The sequence below is a fragment of the Crocuta crocuta genome, unplaced genomic scaffold (genome assembly GCF_008692635.1).
Source record: "Crocuta crocuta isolate KB4526 unplaced genomic scaffold, BGI_CrCroc_1.0 scaffold10, whole genome shotgun sequence".
In the NCBI taxonomy this organism is placed as follows: domain Eukaryota; kingdom Metazoa; phylum Chordata; class Mammalia; order Carnivora; family Hyaenidae; genus Crocuta; species Crocuta crocuta.
In genome coordinates this window covers 602529-624763 of record NW_027527551.1, presented here as the reverse complement: position 1 = coordinate 624763, position 22235 = coordinate 602529, and the positions used below count along the sequence as shown (strand labels likewise).

The following is a 22235-nucleotide window of genomic DNA, read 5'->3' as shown; positions in this document are numbered from 1 at the left end:
TGTTCCATCATCTTTGAGGATCAAGAGCTTCTTAAGGCTACTTAAAAGATGGTGGCCTTACACAATGGATCAGAAGAGGATAATCTTTTCAGTATAACCTAATAAGCACAACATTTAAACAATAGAAATATTCATTTAATATAAGGTAGAGAGTAATTTTTTTACAGAGGATAATAATCATTAATAGGAATTGTGTGGTCCTAATGAGTCAACGTTTGGCTAAAATAATCAGAAGTTATAGTGGTAACCTGTGCTCCATCAAGAAACCTAAAGAAATAGTCATATTTTAAGTGTTATATCTCTTATTTTGAATCTGTTTCATGGCACTCATCACACTCTACGATAATGTTTCTGTTTATTTGCCTGTATCCCCCACTAGACTGTAAGGTCCTTAAAGAAGGAACTGTGTCTCTCCCATTTTCTTTTGTATTGACACCCAGCAAAGAGGTGGCTATCAAAGCACTGTATAATAAATACTTTCATGGTAGCAAACAGAGAAAAGTTCATTAACTAAACTTCATATTCTGCATGTTTTCATAGAAAGATGAGAAGAAACTGAAAAGCAAGTACTCAGAAAGCAGTATAAATGGAGATGAGGGTTCTGATCAGGGCTGCAGTGTCCAGTCGGACAGGTTGTTTGCTACATAAAATTATCATTTGGGCAATGGCGCAAATTGGAGCAAAACATACCATGCTCTGCCCTTCAAGCTATGAACTGCAACATTGTTCTGTATCTTATATTGCACACAGGAAGCAATGTCCTTTTGAATTCATCTAACACTGTACAAACTAGAGACCATCCTGCTTTAAATTATGACTTAATCGCTAACAGGTGAGATCACAAGGCAAGAAAAACTGCCCCAGGAATCTGATTCCTCCACAAAAGGAGTAAAAGAAACCGTGAAGACTATCTGGTCATGAATTGAGAACACTGAGGTTGGAGATGGTTTTTCTCTGGATTCTCAACATAGCACCCTATGTGCTTATAAAATTAAACTTTTTTGTCGTATAAGATAACTGTATAGGGAGCTTCAGCCTTCAGCCTGATCCCAGAAAGTGAGCTGCAGAATCAGAGATGCATAAAGAACAGGAAGAAACCGTGAAGACCATCGAATTCCGTTGCTGGAAGACACTTTAGAGATCATCTGTGTCAATTATCACTTCATTTTACAGATGAGGAAACCAAAACGATCAAGGAGATGAAGTGACTTGCCTGTTAGTTAGTAAAACTAAGTCTAGAACCTAGTGTTTTCTGGCTTTCAATATAATAATCTATCACAACCGGTTGCACTTGCCATCATTATAGTCAACATTGACTATGCAACCCACTGTGTGGGAGAGGTTGAGACATATGGACTTGGTCTCCATCAATGGCCTTACAATGAGGTTGAGAAAACAGGAAACAAGTATTGAAAAATAAACAATAATATGAGGTGGCCTCTGAAGGAAGGTTTAGACTCGGTTTCCGAGTGGGAATGGTGATGTCAACACTAGGGATGGCACGTATGCGGTGGAGTGCCTTTGTGTGGGCCTACAGCTCTGGAGGAACCAAAGCTAGGTGACGGAGAAGATTCAAAGGAGGACCTAAGATCACAAAAGCAATGTCAGGAGAACCCAACTTCCATGGGCCCTCTTTGTAGCTTAAGCCTTTGGGCTCATGACTCAGATTGCAAGGATGAGTGGGGTTAAAGCCTCTCTTCATTTGGGCTCTGACACCCAGAGATGCGGGAGCCGAGGCAGGTGTGCAGGGAGAAGAGAGGGGAGGCGTAAGAGAATTGAGAAATCCTAAGAGTTGCAGGTGTCCTGGGCTGACCCCGCTACTGCAGGCCAGAGGTGAAAGCGGTAAGGCTCCTGCCAGGCGCCCGCGGTCAAGGGGCTTCCGCGGCGGCGCGCGCCGCCCTGGGGGCGGGGCCGGCGCTAAGCACCGCCCACGNCGCCCGGCCTGGCGGCGCGGCCGCCCGGCACCGCTACGAGGTGGTGACGGAGCTGGGCCCGGAGGAGGTTCGCTGGTTCTACAAGGAGGACAAGAAGACCTGGAAGCCCTTCATCGGCTACGACTCGCTCCGCATCGAGCTCGCCTTCCGAACGCTGCTGCAGGCCACGGGGGGCCGGCCCCGGGCCGGGGACCCGGACGGCGACCATGTGTGCGGCCCAGCCTCCAGCTCCGGGGAGGACGAGGATGAGGACCGCGTCTGCGGCTTCTGCCCGCGCGGCGCTGGGCACGAGCCCGAGATGGAGGAGCTGGTGAACATCGAGCCGGTGTGTGTGCGGGGCGGCCTCTACGAGGTGGATGTGACCCAAGGAGAGTGCTACCCGGTGTACTGGAACCGTGAGTAGCCGGCCGGGGGCGGGAGCGGGACGGGTTGCCTCTGCGGGGGCCGGGGAGCACCCGGGTGGGTTCGGGACTTGACCGCCGCGGAGAGGGAGGCGCTTGAGGCCTGGCGTTTGGTAGGAGCAGGATGGAGATTAGACCCGCAGCGCCGGCAGGTGAAGGGTGAATGAGCAGATGGCAAAATCCAAGCCGCCTGGGGTCGGTTAGTAGAAGATACTGCCAGGATAGCGCTTCCTGGGTGAGCTGGGTGCTGCTGCCATCCTTTGGAGGTGATCCAGGGACGGGTGCCCAGCCCGAAGGTTTAATTTCGTGATCCTACCTGAGCTTTGTCCACCTGGGGATCTGATTCAGCCTTATTTACTCTGAACTGCCTATGATTTAAAGCAGCCTGTTCTCTGAAGTGGGAGTGCTTGAGATGATCTGCATGAGAATCAACAGTTAAGTTATGGACTCGGGAAAAGAACGTTAATCCCAGGCGGGAAGGGAAAGGAGAAAGGGAAAGGTTTCCACCGGGTGCGTTCGGGAGAAGTGAAAAGCAGTGCTGGCAAAATGGGTCCGCTCGCCCTCTATGGAATACTCGTTTTTGTCTCTTAGGTTCTTGTTTACATATTGTCAGTTTGCTTCTTAACCTTGAAAAGTGACGAGGCCTATGCCTTGGTTTCCTCATTTGTAAAATAGGGATACTTGTATCTACCTCGTCCAGTTGTGGAGATTAAGTGAAATAATGTACCTCACTGGCTGGAAACTGCTTGGCACACATGTGTGATATAAGTTAACAGTTCTTCAATTAGATAACACGTTTAAGTTTGTAATTAAGTTAGATTAAAAGCAAATGTTAAATGTGTAATATATGTATTCTGCTCTAATAATTTGTAATATATAAGTTTAGTTTTATGGGCCTTAACTCAGATGTCTTCATTGACTGTCACTGGCCTTAGGTCTTCCATATATTTAATAATATTCTGTCTTGTATTAATATATATTGGTGATTTAGCTTCCTTTCTGTATTTTTAGCAGTTTATGGTCAGAGTTCACCTTTACCTTCATACTCTCATTGAGCCTCGTGCAGTAGATATTTAATAAATAGGTATTTATTGCATGGGTGATTCTGCCAATGTTAAAACATTCATATATTAAACATGAGTCACTAAGATAGCAATTACAGTGTGTATCAAATCACAAAATAAAATAAGCATAGCAGAAAATTAAATTTCTCACTACACTTTAGGGTGACATTGAAGGCATTTGTTAACATTTTCACAACGCCGATTCATTTGGTATTTGTCACATCACTCCCTTTAATTACAAACTCACCAAGGATGGGGTATGCTTATGTTCACTCATTCATTTTCATTCATTCAGCTCTTTATTTCTTGCCAAGTATTTGTGTGCGCTTAATACAGTAGTCTTGTGAAGGCATTAGGAAAGGTGGAAAAAAGGACAATCCTTACCCTTCAAGAGTTTTCCACTTAGTCTTTTCAAATGCCCTAGACATCACTATAGACTTTTTCCCCTCTGAATATAGAAGAACAGGAGTTAGTGGAGCCAGAAAGTTGGATAAAATACAGGGCATCCTTGGAGAGGAGTCTGGAGACCAGAGGATGAATGAATCCTACCCTTAAATTGGCTAAAGTATATTCGCCTAGAATGTTGTGTGCTCTTTTCGTTTATGATAAAATTGTTAATGCTTGCATAGTGCTTTACTGTTTATAAAGTGATTTTTCATATTTCATAGAGGTATCAAATTAGTGCTAACATTCTCTTTATGAAGAAACGGGCTCAGTGAAATTAATGAACTTGCCCAAGGTTACTCAGCTAGAAGTGATGAAGCATTTTAGAGTCTAGTTGAGGAATAAGTGTGATGTCCAAAGAGCATCTGACCCACCCACCACCCAAGGGTAAGGGTATCAGGAAAGCTTCCCAGATCATGTAAGACTGATTACTAAAGGATGAATTTAATTAAGCAAAAAAAAAAAAAAAAAAAAGGAAATATGCAGGGAAAGGTTTTCCAGCCAGATGGGATAACATGCAGGGACACAGAAGCATGAAACTACATGGCATTTGAGGAAATTAGGGCTGCACCTGCAGTGGTCAAGACACATACGGTAGGCTTGGGATTTGACTATCACAGATGCAGGTGTTTGGTCAAGGACAGACAGAGGTTGTGAAGGGAGGACCTGTCTTTGAACAGTACATTTGGGAGAGTAACTAGGAACGGAACAAGAGTAGATATGAAATGCTAAGGACATTGAACTTCAGCCTGTGAGTACTAAGAAATGAAACCATTGAAAGTTCTCTATTACTTAGATGATTAATTCAAAGGTTAAGTGGAAGAGTTGGGAAATATCATTAGAATGGTCTTGTCATAAGTTGAGAGAGAGTGAGGGCTTACAGAAATTAACCTGAAGGGAAATGTGGACTTAGTCTTCTCACATCTTCTTTTCAAAAGCAGATAGCCAATAGACCACTAATAGCTTATAAATTAATCTGTGTTAAGTAGCAGGACAGTAACACCTATTTTGACTCCATTTTAGCATTTTCTGAATAGCCTTCTGTGATATACAATCCTGTGGGTGTCCTAGGCCTTCCTTATGAGCTACAATGAAAACACAATAGTGCTTTTTGTCCATGATTTACCACTTCCCACAAAAATCCCATTTCACTTTACTCTAATTGGTTCTTTAGGTCTCTGTATTGTGTAAATTTTCACACTTCTTCTGAGGGTTCAGTCCCATATGGTCTCTCCAGCTTTTACAGCTTTCGACTTTCTTCTCATTTTACTTTTTTTAAACCTTTCTGGAAACTTTCTGAATGGTGGCAATGAAAGTTTAAAAAGAAAAAAACCAACAACAAGTCCTGGGGCACCTGGGTGGCTCAGTTGGTTAAACGTCCTGCTTTGGCTCAGGTCATGATCTCACGGTTCCTGACTTTGAGCTCTACCTCAGGCTCTCTGCCGTCAGCGCGGAGCCTGCTTTAGATCCTCTGCCCCCCTCTCTCTCTGTCTCTTTCCTACTCACAGTCTCTCTTTCTTTCTCTCAAAAATAAATAAACATTAAAAAAATTAAAATGAGAAAAAAAAACTTCAAACATTTCCTATAAAGTGGTAGTAGGATTCCAGTGCTGGTTTAAGCTTTTGTGACCTAATTGAGCCCACTATACCTAGGTGTCAAGGCCAATAAGTTCATTATGCCTAGTTTAAAAGAAATATTTCATTTATATTTGCTCTTCCTTTAAACTCTTACTAGCAGAGGGTGCCTGGGTGACTCAGTCAGTTAAGCGGCCGACATTGGCTCAGGTCATGATCTCACGGTTTGTGAGTTTGAGCACCAGGTTGGGCTCTGCACTGACAGCTCAGAGCTCGGAGCCTGCTTCAGAGTCTGTGTCTCCTTCTCTCTCTGCCCCTCCCCTGCTCATGCTCTGTCTCGCTCTGTCTCTCTCTCTCAAAAGTAAATAAATAAATGTTAAAAATTTTTTTAAATAAAATAAAAGTAAACTCCTAGTAGCAAATAAAATCTGAACCAATTTTGGGTACATGAATCGGAAGGGGAATAGAATTTGTCTTCTATAGATAGGAAATCGGTATTATTACATATGAAAAAAGTGTTACCTATAACACTGTAATTTATTTTCATTTTTTGTCTGTTTAGGTATTTTTCTTACTGCCTATAGACATTTTACATAAAAATTGAGTATTGCTGAGTAATGGCTAAGTGAATTCCCTTGTTCCCCTTCTTCCTAAGCTACTTGTAGCCATTTCATAGGCTTGTTCTGAAAATTATTGTATATAACATGCCTGGAACAATGGTTGGCACAAAGTACTGGGTTTAACTATAACTATGTGGAGCTCAGAAAACAATAATCCTTCTTGTAGAAATTCACATGAAAGTTAATAAGGCTGACCAGTGCAAAATTGTCGAGTACCCAGAGTTGGTTGTTACTGGCCTTTACCTCATCACAGGTGAAAGAATGTTTGTATACAATATTAGCAAGAAAGTGGCCCAAGCATTTAGTAATTGTGGTGGAAAGGCATATGGAGCATTATGGTGATACTTAATGAGTTTAGAATAGTCTCAAAGCAATTCTTATGGCAGTGATGTGTGCATTATGCACGAAGGAGTATGTAATTTCCATTTATTGACTAAAGTTATTTATTTGACCAAATATCTATATGCATGTGTAGTTTCTTCCCCCTCCCCCACTTTCTGGTCTACTTGAGGTCTACTTGCATTATTATAATTTTAAAACATTTTTAAACACTTTAGAAATTAACCAGACTTCATGATATATGGAAGAAAAAATAGTACTTCCACCAAAATGAGGTAGAAAAATAAGGCTCTTTTTGCAAGTACGCAAATTAAATGGTGCTTATTAACTTGACATGACTGTAACCGTCTCTTTGGTCTTTGTCATTTAAGGGTTAGTAATCGTAATAATTAATAATCCTTTCAGGCACAGGGCATCATGAGAAAGTAATGGAGTCCACCGTAGTAGAAGGCATTCTTTCTTGATCAGTTTCTGCCTCCGGTAAAGCAGAACTATAGGGAGTAGAGACCCGGGATTGACATGCCTGACTCTGAAGAAGTGTTATTTGTCTTTTCTATTTCTTTTTACCTGCATTGTCGCCCACTAGCCCAGTCTGGAAAGCAGTCTTGGGCTGTATTGGAACTCTAGCTGCTTGGGTTTGCAGAATCCTGGCAGAACTTTTCTGACAACCCTGCTCTAGATCAAGTCTGCTTTAGACTGCATTTTTCAGTGACCTCCTGAAAGAGCACAAAGATAAGAATGACACTGAGCGATCTGTATGGAGGGTAGGACTTGGCACAACCACCAAGAGACTCAGGACTTTTGTTTTCCTTTACCTTGTTCCATTACTTTAAAACTGATCTAGTATCAGTATTGATCCACATTGTTTGTATGTGGTGTGAATGTAATCATGTTGTACAGGTGCTTTATATAGATGTTCAGAGTTATTGGTGTGTCTTTCTTTACTCCATATGTCACACCCCCCTTTTTTCCTTCTTTACAATTTTTTTCATAAAAGAGACCTTTTGTACTGCTCCTTCTTCCAAATCTTATTTCCTGGGTCTTTTATCTCCACATCACACTCTATAGTTTCTGCTTTGCTAAGATCTTTGATGTCTGGAACCCTAGGAGTGATCCTTTTCTGATTGGGGGTGGGGGGAAGGCTAGATGTACTGGTCATGGAATCCTCATAAAATTATGGACACTGGGTGAAGACAGTAGGGGCATAGAAGGGAGAAAGGGAAATGGGGAATGCACTCACAGGAAGCCTAAGATGATTATTGGCAGAAGAGCTGGGGAGGTAAACAGTTCTAGAATATCTGATTGTTGGGGAATCTAATCTAAGTCCTTTATCTTTTCATGAGTGTGATAAAATTTAAACTATGTTATCAAGAAAAGCTTCATCACTGATACAGGGTATAGATGCTAATTTCATTTTTTTGTTGTTGTTGCCACAGTACATTTCTAAAAGCTCAGTTAAAAACCGAACAAGGAAAAACATTATTTTTTAGAGCCAGTATATATAACTTACAGTTCTACTCTTTTGTGTCTGCTTTGGTAAAGGAAATTATGCCCACAAAAGATGTTGAATCATTGACAAATTAGTGGATTAATGGTATGAAAGGCATAATATAGATACTTTTTGGTACTCCTGGATTAGGGAAGGGGAGTCCCCTAAGATGGTGAAAAGATTAGGAGACAAGTGAGATTCAAGATTGTGAAAACCTCTACCCATGGTTTACTATCAAGACTGCCTGAGGGTGCCTGGGTGGCTTAGTCAGTTAAGTGGCCACCTTCAGCTCAGGTCATGATCTTGCAGTTTGTGGGTTCAAGCCCCATATCAGGCTCTGTGCTGACAGCTCAGAGCCTGGAGCCTGCTTCAGATTCTGTGTTTCCCTCTCTCTCTGACCCTCCCCCGCTCATACTCTGTCTCTCTGTCTCTCTCTCAAAAATAAACAAACATTTTTTTAAAAATTTAATAAAAAGACTGCCTGTGCCAGAGAACTAAAGAAAAATGGTGGAAGTATTGATATGATCATATGATCATATAAAAGTAATTCTATTTTATGTACTGGTTTCTAATTTTATCAGATTGCCATACAAGAATAAATTATATACTCATTAATATTTATTCTAATGTCTTATTACATTAAGCAATATCTAGATGATCTTTATATTCATTGTATGTGTAAATAAAAATCTGTTGAATGACTTTTGGGGCCAGGCCAACCTATGGAAATTACATTGTTATTGGTACTTTTGTACCCCAAGACTTCAGGTATCTTGAAATCTTAGACAAATGTAAATTACATCTGAACGGAGATCTTTTCCAAATCGTTGAGAGTTAAGCATTTATTTACTAAAGTGTAATTTTAACTATATGAATGGAAATCTCTCTCAAATATTACTAATTCACCTTTTGGCCACTTCTTAGTGAACCGTCATTGTGAAAACTGATGTAGGATAGCCCTTGAGACACATGATATGGGACAAAGAACTGGATTAACTCTGCCAAATATACATCTTCTATGTCATATGCCATGGGAGGTACTGCTCAGTAACTTTAGGTGATGCACAGGGAGCAGAGTTGGAATTACTAGTAAGCCTTCATATTACTATTTATTACAAATGATCAGCTTTCAGTGAGTATTTTATTGACTGAATACATTATTTTCTTTGCATTCTGTAGAATTGCTTCTAGATAGACCCAGGGTTTCCCCTGTCCACCTGATTCACCCATCTAGACCTTCACTAAGGCTGTGGTATGTTTTAGCATTAAGTACCCCCAAGTTTGTTTATGCTTTAGAGAACAAAGTCTTGGGGTTCCTGGGTGGCTCAGTCAGTCAAACAGCCCTGAGTCTTGATTTCGGCCCAGTTCATGATCTCACAGTGGCGAGATCTCAACACGTGGAGACTGCTTAAGTGTCTCCCTCTCCCTCCCCTGCCCCTCCCCTGCATGTGCCCATGTGTGTGCACTCTCTCTCTTCCTCTCAAAAAAAAGGAAGAAAGAACAAGAAAACAAAAACGGTCTTGCTGTGAATCAAAAGACAGTCATTGAAATGAGAGAGTCAATTGAAGACCACCCAAATTAAAGAAAGCACAATATGGCTGTTCAAGCATTTTTAATGGCACTCACTCTACCATCCTGGCTGTCCACTGCTGAAATGAACCATCAGTAAATGGTTAGCACTAAATGAGGCAGGTGTTTATGTCTGTAAGGTTTATGAACAGATGCTGGTCTTTGCTTGACATTTTCATTGTATAGCTAACCACTCTTACTCTTCGTATATGAGATTAGCACTACTACCCCTGATTCTGCTCTGTCTTTCACTACAAAAAATTGGGACCTTATATTTTAGGATATCTTTCTGGATATGGTATATTTTTATTTTTAACCTGTTTGCTATTTAGCCTGTTATTTTGTGTAAGCAACATCATGTATTACACTTTTTTTGGTGGGCGAGAAAGGCGTTACTGTCCTTCACTATAACAACTGTTCCTGATCCTGGAATACGGATTGCATTGTTTGGAATTCTAATTGCCTGACAGGATTCTGTCTTTCATGGACAGACCTAGAACCCATCAAACTGTAGGATAGGTCCCACATTAAGGGTGGACCTGGTTTACAACATTTGTTTTCAAATCAGCTTTTCTGTACCTCAGCTCATCAGTTTTATCTGTCACTTCATTTCAGTTCTTACAAGTTTTTCTAGAGAGGTAGCATTGTGTCTTGTTTATGAATGTAAGTGACCCCTGGAGTCACCTGCCTGGGTCAGAATCCCAGCTCTGCCATATACTGTCTGCATATGGGCAACTTAAATTCTCTGTGCCTCAGTTCCTTCTGTAAATTGTGGATAATAGCATCTCCCTCTTAGGATTATTGGAGTAAATGTGTTAAAATATTCGAAGATCTTGAAACATCTCATGATAGACGGTAAATTCTATGTAACAGTGTTATTCTCCATTTTTCTGCCGCCTCTGTCCTTTCAAATTTACAACCAACCTGACATTCTGGCTTTCAACTCTCCTATTTCAATTTGTAGTCTCTTTCATGACATAGCCTTTTCTTTGGCCTTGACTCTTGGTAATAGTCTCTGAATTAGGCACAGTCCTAGACCCCTTGTGAACTGTCACTTGCTCCTGTGAGAAACTGTGACTGATTTTTGCCCAGTCTTTCAGGCCCCAGAACGAGCTGTGCTGTCTTGAGCTTTCCTGGTTTGTGCATCAGAGGTGTGCATGGTCCTCTTACAAATCTACTGATTGGGGGAAAGGAAGAATTCCTTCACATGAACGTATTCTAACTTTTTGAGCATTGACTTTCTTGGTGTGCGGATCCTGTCACCAGCTGTGGGAGGTACTGACTTCATCCCCAAAGCTCATCTGGAACATCTCTACCAGCTACCAGGATTTTTAATACAATAGAGAAGTTGACAGCTTTCTAAAAGACTGCTCAGTTTTTGGTGAGCCAGTAGTGTTCTTGGTCTTTTGCCATGTTGGCAAGAAAGAAATGGCCCATAATTCCTTTCATAGTGGAGACCTCAATATGAAAACTTTGAAGGAATCGATTCCTCTTAATTGACCTGCCGCTGAGCCAGGAGTGGTAGGAATGGCAGCTAGGTTCTGGCACCAAGAGTAAGATCTAGCTTCAGATGTGAATCTGCCTTTAAGCCCAGGGATCTGAAGCAGCCATCCCTTACCAGCATTAGCAAGAAAAGCTGAGTAGGCTCAGAAAACAGATCTTTGTTGCCAGTTTCCCTCAGTTTGAATCCTTGATTTGTCATAGCCATATGACTTTAGGCAAGTTATAATCTCTTCGTGGCTCAGTTTCTCTTGTGTAAATGGAGATGATAATTCCTGCTTTGCAGGGTTAAAGAGTCTGTTAAAATACACATATACAGAGTACTTAGCATAGTACCTGGTTCCATATGTGTTAGCTGTTATATTTAAGCCATGCTGATATATTGGCTCTTCAACTAAAAACCTAGCTTCTGGAAATTAAAAAGTGTGTGGTTGGCCTATTTTATTTGTGAAAAAGAAGAAGGGGAATATATGGCTGGGCCAAAATTATTTCAGCCTTAAATGTGATGACCATATACACACATAACACATGTATACACACATAGTCCCTCTCCCCTGGCCCCTCCTCACCATTTTCTATAGATACATCTCTGTGATCATTTTAAACATTTTAAATCCCTTGCCTATGTAATGACATCCTATCTTAGATCAGTACTTTGCAGATTTCACTGAGCCTAACAGTCCCTGGGAAGATTATTAAAAACGTAGATATAGATTAGGAGCACCAGGGTGGCTCAGTCAGTTGAGCATCTGACTTCAGCTCAGTTCACGATCTTTCAGTTTGTGAGTTTGAGCCTCACATTGGGCTTGCTGCTGTCAGCTCAGAGCCTGCTTCAGATACTCTGTCTCCGTCTCTCTCTGCCCCTCCCCTGCTCCCATTCTCTCTAAAGAAAAAAAAAATTAATTTTTTTAAAGATGTAGATTTTTAGATCTCATCCTTGGAGATTAGAGTCAAGAGATCCTGTTTAATAGGTACCTCAGGTAATTATGATTGCAGGGGGTCTATAGACCTCTCATTGTTAACTCTGTCAATTCATTAACTCTTTCAGTCTAAATGACTGTCAAATGCCTCATCTTAGGTTGTCTTCATTTTCAATCAGAAAATAACTGGTTCAGCCAGTCCAGGGTTGAATTTTAGGTGGTTCAAGAGGAACCAGCCTTCGACCCACAAGTTGGTATCATTATTTCATCTTTGTTTTTCTTTTACCTATTTCTGCTGTACCCTTCCAATTTAAAACTTGTATGTTTATATGGATTTTCTGTAAACTCATTCTGTCAATTATTGAGGAGGATGAAGTCCTCAACTATAATTATGGATTTATTTATTCTTTTAGTTCTTTTGGTTTTGGTTCCTTATATTTTAAAGCTCTATTATTAGATGCATACACATTGAGGATTGTTGTATCCTTCTGATGAAATAAAGCCGTGATTATTTCGAAATGTCCCCCTTTATCTCTGGTTTCTTTCTTATATTGGTGTCCACTTTGAAACTAATTTAGACATTCTCAACTTTCTTTTGATTTAGTATTCGCATAATACGTCTTATTCTTTTACTTTTAAACCTGCATGTGTTTTTGCAGATCTTAGACATTGCTTTTTAAACCCTATTCTGACAAGTGATAACTTTTATTTGGTGTTTTAGGCCATTTTTATTTAACATGATTAATGTTTAAATTTGAGTTTAAATTGACCATCTTGCTAGTGTTTTACTATTCATCCCATTTATTCTTTGTTCCTTTCTTCTTTTTCCTGCCTTCTTTTGGATTATTTGTTATGATTCCCTTTTACTGATACCTGTTTCATATTTTTCCTGGTTGGTGTTCTGTGACATTTTTGGATTACAGTTACATGTGTATTAGATCATTTGGTATTGTACCACAGCTCTTGGATGCTCTATTCTGTTTTTTAACTCTTCCACCACTTTTGTGTGTGTGTGTTTCAGTTTGGGTAATTTCTATTGACTTCAGGTTCACTGATTCTTTCCTCAGCTATGTTGAGTCTACTGATGAACCCATCAAAAGCAGTCTTTATCTCTCTTCCTGTGTTTTTAATTTCTACCATTTTTTATTCTTGTAGTTTCCATCTCTGTGCAAATTGTCCATCTGATTATTGAAACTGCCCACCTTTCCCATGAGAGCCTTTAGCATATTAATCGTGGTTATTTTAAATTCTCTAATATTAAATTCCAACATCTGGAACATCTCTAATCCAATTCTGTTGTTTTCATCCATTGATGGTATGTTTCTTGCTTTTTTATGTCTCAACTTTTTATTGAAAGCTGGACATCTTGTGTAGGACAGTAGAGTAATTAGCCGAGAAATAGTTAATACCTTATCTTTTGCTCAGCCTTTAGTATGAGAGGTTGATCAATCTAGTTGGGAGTTAAGCTGAGTTTGGGTTTTGTTACTATAGCTGTTATCATCAGGGCACCACAGGCTTCAAAGCCCCCTGGCATTACCTTGTATTTAGGGTGAGGGCTGGTTTGCCACAGTTTTTCTCCATGCTGTTTCCCTCCCCCAGCAGTAGATGAAATGCGTGCTCTATTGGTGATGATGCTGGGAGACTAGAGAGGGGACAGTCCACTTATTAGCGTGCTTCCACTTACCCTCACAACTGTTTTTGCTGTTGTTACACATTTTACTCCTGCATATATTATAAAGCCCCAAATATTTTTGCTTTAAGAGGTCAATTTTTAAGAGATTTCTTTAAATGAAAAAAAAGTCTTATATTTATCATTTCTGTTGTTCTTCATTCCTTCATGGAAATTCTGTTTGAAGACCTTCCTCTACCTTTTCTCTTAGTGCAGATCTGTTGATGATAAATTCTTCTTGTTTTTGTCTTTAAAAGTCTTTATTTCTTCCTCATTTTTGACAGATATTTTTGCTGGATATAGAATCCCAGGTTGACATTCTTTCCCCCTTCAGAACTTAAACATGTCACTTCATTGTCTTTCACTTGTATTTTTTTTTAAGTTATTATTTATTTATTTTGAGAGACAGAGCACATACAAGTGGGGGAGGGGCAGAGAGAAAGGAAGAATCTCAAGCAGGATCCAGCTGTCAGCGCAGAGCCCATGTAGGGAATCAGTTCACAAACAGATCATGACCTGAGCCGAAATCAAGAGTCAGATGCTTAACCAACTGAGCCACCCAGGCTCCCCTCATTTGTATATTTTCTGATGAGAAAATCCTCTTACTTTTTCTTCTAGATGTCATCTTTTTTTTCTAGCAGCTTTTCTATCCCCAATTTGATTATGTGTCTTGGTGTGGCTTTCTTCATATTTCTTCTGCATAGGATTTTTTCAGGTTCTACGAACTGTGGGTTTATAGTTTTCATCAGATTTGGAAAATATTTACCTATATCTTCCATGCCCTTCCTCCTCATGTTCATGTTTTCCTCTACCTTCTTGAATTTGGAGAGTGTAATGGCATTGTTAGGCTGTTAATTTTGCCATCTGTGTTGTTTCTGGATCTGTTGCTATCCATTGACTTTTCTCTTGGTTATGGGTTAGATTTTTGTACTGCTTCGAACATTGTTGTTGGTGTTTTGTTTTTTTGGTTTTTTTGGTTTTTTTGGATGCCAGATACTGTAAATTTTCCATTGTGGGCTGGATTTTGTAGAATTTCTTTAATATTGTTGGGCTTTGCTCTAATACACGGTTAAGTTCAAATTTGTTTGATCCTATCAAGGCTTTCTTTTGAGCTTTATTAAAATGGTCAGAGTTACCTTTATTTTTGGGACCATTTATCCCAACTACTAAGGCAATACTTTTCGAGGACATTACCCCAGGCCTCAGGGTTTTAGGTCTTTTTTACTCTTGCTTCCTGGTACTTGAACTATTCCTAGCTTTATATGGGCTCTGAAGATTGGTACACTTACTCCTTTCCAGTGGTCTTTTTCCTTGGCCTCAGATAGTTTTCTCCCATGTGTGCATAGGTAAGTATTCGACCAAAGACTCAAAGAAATTCTTCTAGAGATCTTCAGCACTGTCTTTCTGTAAGCCCTCTATTTATCAATATTTTGCCCCACAGATTCTATCTACCTTAGCCTCTCTGAACTCTGAGCCACTTGGCATCTGCGCAAGACTGCCAGTCTCTGTTTGGGTTATCTGTCCCTGTGCTGTAGACCAGGAGCTCCAGCCACTACGCTTGGGCAGCTGCAGAAGGTCTCCCAGTGACCACAGTCTTCTGCCTGTTGTGCAATATCTGAACATCATCGCTCCATATATGTATTTTTAATTAAAGATTTCTTTTTTCTTTTAACTATTTATTTTTTATGTCCTATTTGTTAGGCACAACCTATTAACTCTCATATCCTATGTGTCTTTTTGCCCAGAAGTATTGGAATGAACAAAATAATACCTTTAGTAGGCCAACATGGATCAAGAGGTTGTTTGCCACGCAGAGTGAGAACCAAGATGTCCTCTGCAGCTGTTTTTATGGGCTGTATGGTAGAAGTGATTGTTATACTTGTACATCAAAACTATTTGCTGCTGTCTCTTTCTGCTGGCATATTACATTCAGCCTACCAAACCAAATGCTGCATTTAATTTCTCATGCTTCCTAGTTTCCACCTTTTTTTCTCTATCTTATTTCTTACAGCTCCCTGTAAAAACAGACTCCTGAGGATCTGTTTTCACATCAAAGGAACCTCTCCACCTCCTCCTTAACTGGTATCATTGGGAAATAAATCAGAGCACTGGATTAACCTGCCAGTCACAGTATGTCTGCAGTGATCTCATCTGTAGGTTTTAAGCTTATATTTAGTTTTTGGATTTCACCAGTTGTCATCGTGTGAGGTTTTTCATTTTGGAAGAGATGGTAGGGGAAAAGGGAGTTTAGTTGAGCCAAATGGCTTGAGGATTCTAGAAGGCTAGTCTTGATCTAGCCAGATTTAATGAACCACTGCATGTAGTTTTAGAAACATTAAAAGATATTAGGTGAATTAGAGTAAAGCCATAATTAGGACTGGGATTTTATAATTTACAGAGTGCTTTCACATACATTGTTTTATTAATCCCTGTTATAACCCTGCAATGGTATAGAATATCCTCATGTTGTAGATGGTTACAGAGAGAAGTTAAAAATGGAACTGGAGGGGCGCCTGGGTGGCTTAGTCGGTTAAGCATCCGACTTTCGCTTAGGTCATGATCTCGCGGTTAGTGGGTTCGGGCCCCGCATCCGGCTCTGTGCTGACTGCCAGCTCAGAGCCTGGAGCCTGTTTCAGTCTGTGACTCCCTCTCTCTCTGACCCTCCCCTGCTCACGCTGTCTCTCTCTCTCCTAGAAATACATAAAACATTAAAAAAAAAATGGAACTGGAATTAGGCTGAGCCTTCTGAGTCCTTAACCATTTCCCTGTCTCCTGCCTACCATCTCTGATCTCACAGATTATACCATCTGAGCAGATGTGAAGATTATATGCTAATAATACTTAATATCTTAGATTATTTTGTGCTATGTAAGATTCACTTGCCCATTTTTACTGTTCCTTATTCCTTCTATTTGATGATTTTTAAATATAATTCTCGAGTTTCTTGTGGCTTTAGGTTTAGGAATTTCTTAAATGTTTTCCTCAGTTTCTTTTTTACGTATGTTCACATTTTTGCTTTTATGTTGTCAGCATTCTGAATTTTGACTGAATAAATCTTTCTTTTCTCCCTTGTTCCTCTTTTTTACAAAAGATTTAGCTTTTCTGTTTTTTTTTTCTTAAACCAATTTAGAGCTTACATTCTGAAATGACCACATTATTGTTTATAGCCAGTGAACCCACCTAAAGAGAAACTGGGCAGACTGATGTTTGTTTGCCATTTTCCTTAACTTTGTGCTTCTCTCTTGTAGTGTGAATTATTCTTTTTTTGTACTATGAATTATTTTCCTTCAGTACCTTTTTAACCCAGCAGATCACATTTTTATTACTTTCATTCTACAAATATTCATCTAGTGTCTGTTCAGTAACAGAAGACAGAGATCATCTTTACCTCAAGTTTATAAAAAGCAAGGGGGCACCTGAGTGGCTCAGTCATTTAAGCAAGTTTACAAAAAGCTTTCCAGAGAAGTAGACACTTGACTTGGATCTTAAAGGGTGTTATTGGCAGAGGGAATGGCATGGTTAGAGGCCTCGATTCTTGAAGAAGTACTCATACGTTCAGAGGACTCAAGAGGTTCTCTCTGGCAGGAGCATTGGGAATAAGAGAAAAAGGTAGAAGAAAGAAACTGGATATACGTAGCCAAGGACTAGATAATCTGTGAGAATAAAACATTGGAAGGCATAAAATGGAGAAATATCTTAACCAGATTTGCATTTTGAGGTTATGGCTTTGGCAGCAGTATAGAAGATAATTGGAGATCTGGAAATGTGATGTAATAATTAGAAAGACTAGTAAAGGAGTTATTGCAGTATTCGAGAGAGAAGCAGGGTCTAAGGCAACACTTTTTGAATGGTTATGAGAGGGTTGGAGGAAGATGTTAAGCAGAATATACACTATCAATGCCATATGAGTAAGAGGGAGGGTAGTCCAGTTTATCCCTAATATTTTTAACTTGGGTGGATTATGGAGGAAGAAAAGGTTTCCTACCAAGTTCACATTGACGTGGCAGAAGGAGGGTAAATAGTAATTTATTTTGATATATTATTGCATATAAGGTGCCTATTGCTCACCCAGATAGAAGCATCCAGTGGGCAGTTGGATATATAGGTCTGGAGCTCAGAAGAAAACAGTGTTGCAATTAAAGATGGAAAGATCTTTGTAATTTAAGACAAGATCTCTAAAATGTGTGTGCAAACACTCTATTGGGGATGTTATAATAAAAATATTTGAATTTATATTTACTTCCTATTTCATCCCTTCATATTTTCTATATTTGAATGTTTTCTAATATATGTAATATATGTAGATCAGTAATACATATGCATAATTTAGAAATAAGTATGTATGAGAATGTGATCAAAATATTTTTGGGGATTACTAATTTAAGCTGGTTGGGAACTAGTGTTCACTTCTGAGCATTTTGCTTTACAATAGCAACCTGAAGAACTTTTCAAAAAATACAGGTTTCTGGGGTGCCTGGGTGGCTCAGTTGGTTAAGTATCCAACTCTTGGTTTCTGCTCAGGTCCTGATCTCACGATCTGGGGGATCAAGCCCTGTGTTGGGCTCCACGCTGGCATCCTGGAGCCTGCTTTGGATTTTCTCTCTCTGTGTCTCTCTGCCCCTCCCCTGCTCATGTACATGCTCTCTCTTTCTCTCTCAAAACAAAGTTTTTTTTAAAATACATATCTCTGGACCCCATCTCCAGAAGGCTATGATTTATTAAGTATGTAGAATGTAGAATAAAATATGAAAAATCTATTTTTTTCTCTGATTTTTTTCTTTTAATAACAGTTTTTGGTTCACAGCAACTTTGAGCCAAAGGTACAGAAATTTCCCATATGCCTCCTGCCCTCCATATGCATAAGTTCCCCTCTATCAATGTCTCCCACCAGAGATGGATACTCATTACGGTAGATGAATGAACTTACATTGACACATCATGACCATCCAAAGTCCATAGATTTCATTAGGGTTGATTCTTGGGTTGTACATTCTGTGGGATTGGACACATTTCTGATGACATGTGTCTACCATTATAGGATCATACCCACTAATTTCACTGCCCTAAACTTCCTGTGTGCTGCACCTATTCATCCCTCCCCCTCCCTCTGCCCTAAGCCCTGGCAGTCACTGACCTTTTCCCTATCTCCTTCATTTTGCCTTGGCTAGAATGTCATATAGTTGGAATAATACAATATGTAGCCTTTACAGATTGGCTTCTTGCACTTAATAAAATCTGTTTAGGTTTCCTCCATGTCTTTTCAGAGCTTGATAGCTTCTTTTTTGTTTGTTTGTTTTTGATCACTGGATTTCTTTTTTTCTTTTTTCTTTTTTTTTTTAAATAGTTTATTGTCAAGTTGGTTTCCATATAACACCCAGTGTTCATCCCCACAAGTGCCCTCCTCCATGCCCATCACCCCCCTTCCCCTCCCCTCCCGTACTCATCAGTCCTCAAGTTTGTTCTCAGCATTCAAGAGTCTCTCGTGGTTTGCCTCCCTCCCTCTACCCCCCTTTTCCCCCCTTCTTCTCCCCCACGGTCCTCCGTTAAGTTCCTCCTAATCCTCCTATACGTGCAAACATATGGTAGGTGTCCTTCTCTGCCTGACTTATTTCATTCGGCATAACACCCTCAAGTTCCATCCATGTTGCTACACATGGCCAGATTTCATTCTTTCTCATTGCCATGTAGTATTCCATCGTATAGATAAACCACATCTTCTTGATCCATTCGTCAGTTGATGGACACTTAGGCTTTTTCCATGTTTTGGCTGTTGTTGAGAGTGCTGCTATGAACATTGGTGTACATGTGCCCCTATGCATCAGTACCCCTGTATCCCTTGGTAAATTCCTAGCAGTGCTATTGCTGGGTCATAGGGGAGTTCTATTGTTAATTGAAAACTCCATTTTTTAATTTAATTCCTAAAGTGATTCTAATAGTTGGTCAAGTTTGAGAGAACCATGTTAAAACTATGAGAAGCATGTACAGTATAGAAAGAGAAGATGAGAAGATAAGACAGGTTTGAATGACACTTTCCTGATTCTGAAAGTTCCAAATTTGATAATTCTTTTGATTTCAATAATCTGATGGAATATGGCCATAGTATTGAATTGATTATTTCCACTACGCTAAAATTAACATTAAAAATTCAAAAGTCTGTGTTCATGTTATATACTCCTTTTTTAGCACAGGTTTTTTCCCCCCATATCTGTGCAGATTATATCAAACATTTTTTAATTAGCCAAGGACCTAGAGAACTTTTTTCCTAAGCATGTAAAATTCTGCAGTGCCTAGAACCACCCAGATATTAAACATGGAAGGCTAAAGACAAAAGGGCCAATGATTTAAAGTTTTTTCTGCATTTGAAATGAAGAGATTGTGGGCAGCATCTAAAATCTGCTACCTTTGAATTAAAATTTGAGAAAAGGATGGAAATGCAATGGGAAAACCTGAAAGGATTGTGTCATAAAAATTTTTGAGAACTCCTGTGGGCTGAATTTTGCCTTCCCTGCAAACATATAGTAAAGCCCTAATCACCACTACCTCAGAATGTGACTGTGTGCAGTGATAGGGCCTTTAATGAGATGAATAAGTTAAAATAAGGCTATTAGAGTAGGCACTAACCCAGTTTGACTGGTGTCATAAGAAGAGGAAATTTGGACACAGAACAAGTCAAGAGGGATGCATGTGCACAAAGAAAAGACCATGTGGGGCTGTAGTGAGAGAGGCCTCAGGAGAAATGAAAGATGCAAACACCATAATCTTGGACTTCCAGCCTCCAGGACTGTGAGGAAATAAATTTCTCTTGTTTAAACCACCCAGAATGTGGTATTTTGTTATGGCAGCCCCAGCAAACCAATATAAGAACAGTAAAGTGTTTATTAAACATTACAATTACACTAATGAAGAACCAAGAAATATATACAGGTTCTAAAACCCAAAGGGCCTTGTTCCCTGAATCAAAAGAAGCAAAGAGTACTTAGTTATATTATATTGTCCAGAGTTTCTCACCTCTAAGAAATTGTTTTAAACTTGGTAGATATTATTGACAGTAGCTCTTGCCTAAACATAATTTACTTCCTAGTGTAACTGTTACTTTCACATGTGAACCCAGGTATGTTTTGCGGTATCTGTATTTCTTTCATAAGGTAGAATTTTGTGTGATTGCTAACTATGAACCTAGTTTTGCAGTTATAACATTGTGGCCTAGCTAAATGATGATTAGGGTAATGATTGTGTAATTATTTTTGTCCTACATTATTCTTCCAGATTCTATTTTCTTGTGCAGTGAATGAATAAGCATTCAGGTATTCAAATGGAAGGTAACAAATGGAAGGTAATATTTTGATATTGAGCTCCTAATTTTATCACCCACCTTCAGAGAAGTATCAGTTTATTATTACTTTTTCCACAACCACCGCTCACTGCCTTTTTTTTTTTAAGACTTTATTTTTAAGTAGTCTCTCCACCCACCATGAGACTTGAATTTACAACCCTGAGATTAAAAGTCCCCCAATCTACCGACTAAGCCAGCCAGGTGCCCCCAATTTATTATTAATTATTGATTTTATTTTGAATATCTCAAGTATGTAAAAAGAGCTAGATAACATAGTCAACAATCAGTACTCCCCGTCACTTCTCTTAACAAATTAAACATTACAGTTTATAATCAAAATCTCTTCTGTGACCCCCTTCTATTCCCCTTTCTTCAGTCCAGAAGTGACAACCCTCCTTAATCTGTTACTTATTCCCATATACTTTTTAGATTATTATATCCATAGGCATTGTTTGTTTTGGCTTTATGTAAATGCCATTTCTGTTTGTTTCCTTCTGCGATTTGCTTTCTAGTTCAGGTTAGGTTTTTGAGATTTATCCATGTTGATGCATGTAAACTCCAGCTATTTGTTTTTACCTTGTATGGTAGTGTTACGTGGTATGAATATACCACAGTTTGTTTTCTTCTTTGGGCAAGCTGTTGTTTGCAATTTTATGCTATTATGAACATTGCTGTAATAAACAGTTTTATATACATCTCCTGTGCAGATGTGCCAGAATTTCCCTAAAATGTATACCTAGAAATGGCACTGTTGCAGATCCTATCTTTCTCTGTTTACTGGTGAATCTGAGTATATTTCATGCTATGTATTACTGACTTTTTGGGGTTTTTTTGTGATAATCTTGTTATATCAGTTAAGAGTCCAATGAGGAGCAAAAACACATAGTTATTTCACCAGAGAAATTATAAAGAATTATCAGAGGGATGAAGTAACAGGGCAAAGAGAACTCTGTGGAGAAGACAGAATTAGCAGATGCACATAGCAGCCACTACTATGACTGAGCTAGAGCACCCCAGGAGAAGGCCACGTCCTCTCAGGCCTTAGAGTCTGATCTTGCTGGCCAGTGCCACAGTAGTCACTGAGGTGCCACCCCAGTAGAACTGCTGGAAATCTGCCCCCTGGAGAGCTGGGAGGGGCCTTCCGCAGGGAGGTGCCTGGGGCCTTGGGAGTGCCTAGCAGGTGACATTCTGCTCTGAAACTGCTTGGGGTGGGGGTGCTGCCAATGAGAAGACGCTACTGCTGTTAGCACAGGGGTGCTGCTGCAAAGTGAAATGTACATCCTACAAGAACCCAGTAAGGTGAACGCACCGGAACTAGGGAGAGAAACCCCTGCCTCTTCCGTCATGAAAGATGATTTGGTAGAAATAGTTCATCAATA

General features: G+C 39.7%; 1 protein-coding gene across 1 annotated transcript in view; it reads left to right on the top strand.

Moving 5' to 3' along the window:
* The window catches only part of DDHD1 (DDHD domain containing 1), a 116732-nt gene that overhangs the window by 14618 nt on the left and 79879 nt on the right, over positions 1–22235 (top strand). Inside the window, exons 3-4 of the mRNA XM_077769060.1 lie at positions 541–632; positions 1827–2329. Coding sequence (XP_077625186.1) covers positions 541–632; positions 1827–2329 — 595 coding nt within the window. The remainder of the gene's footprint in view (positions 1–540; positions 633–1826; positions 2330–22235) is intronic.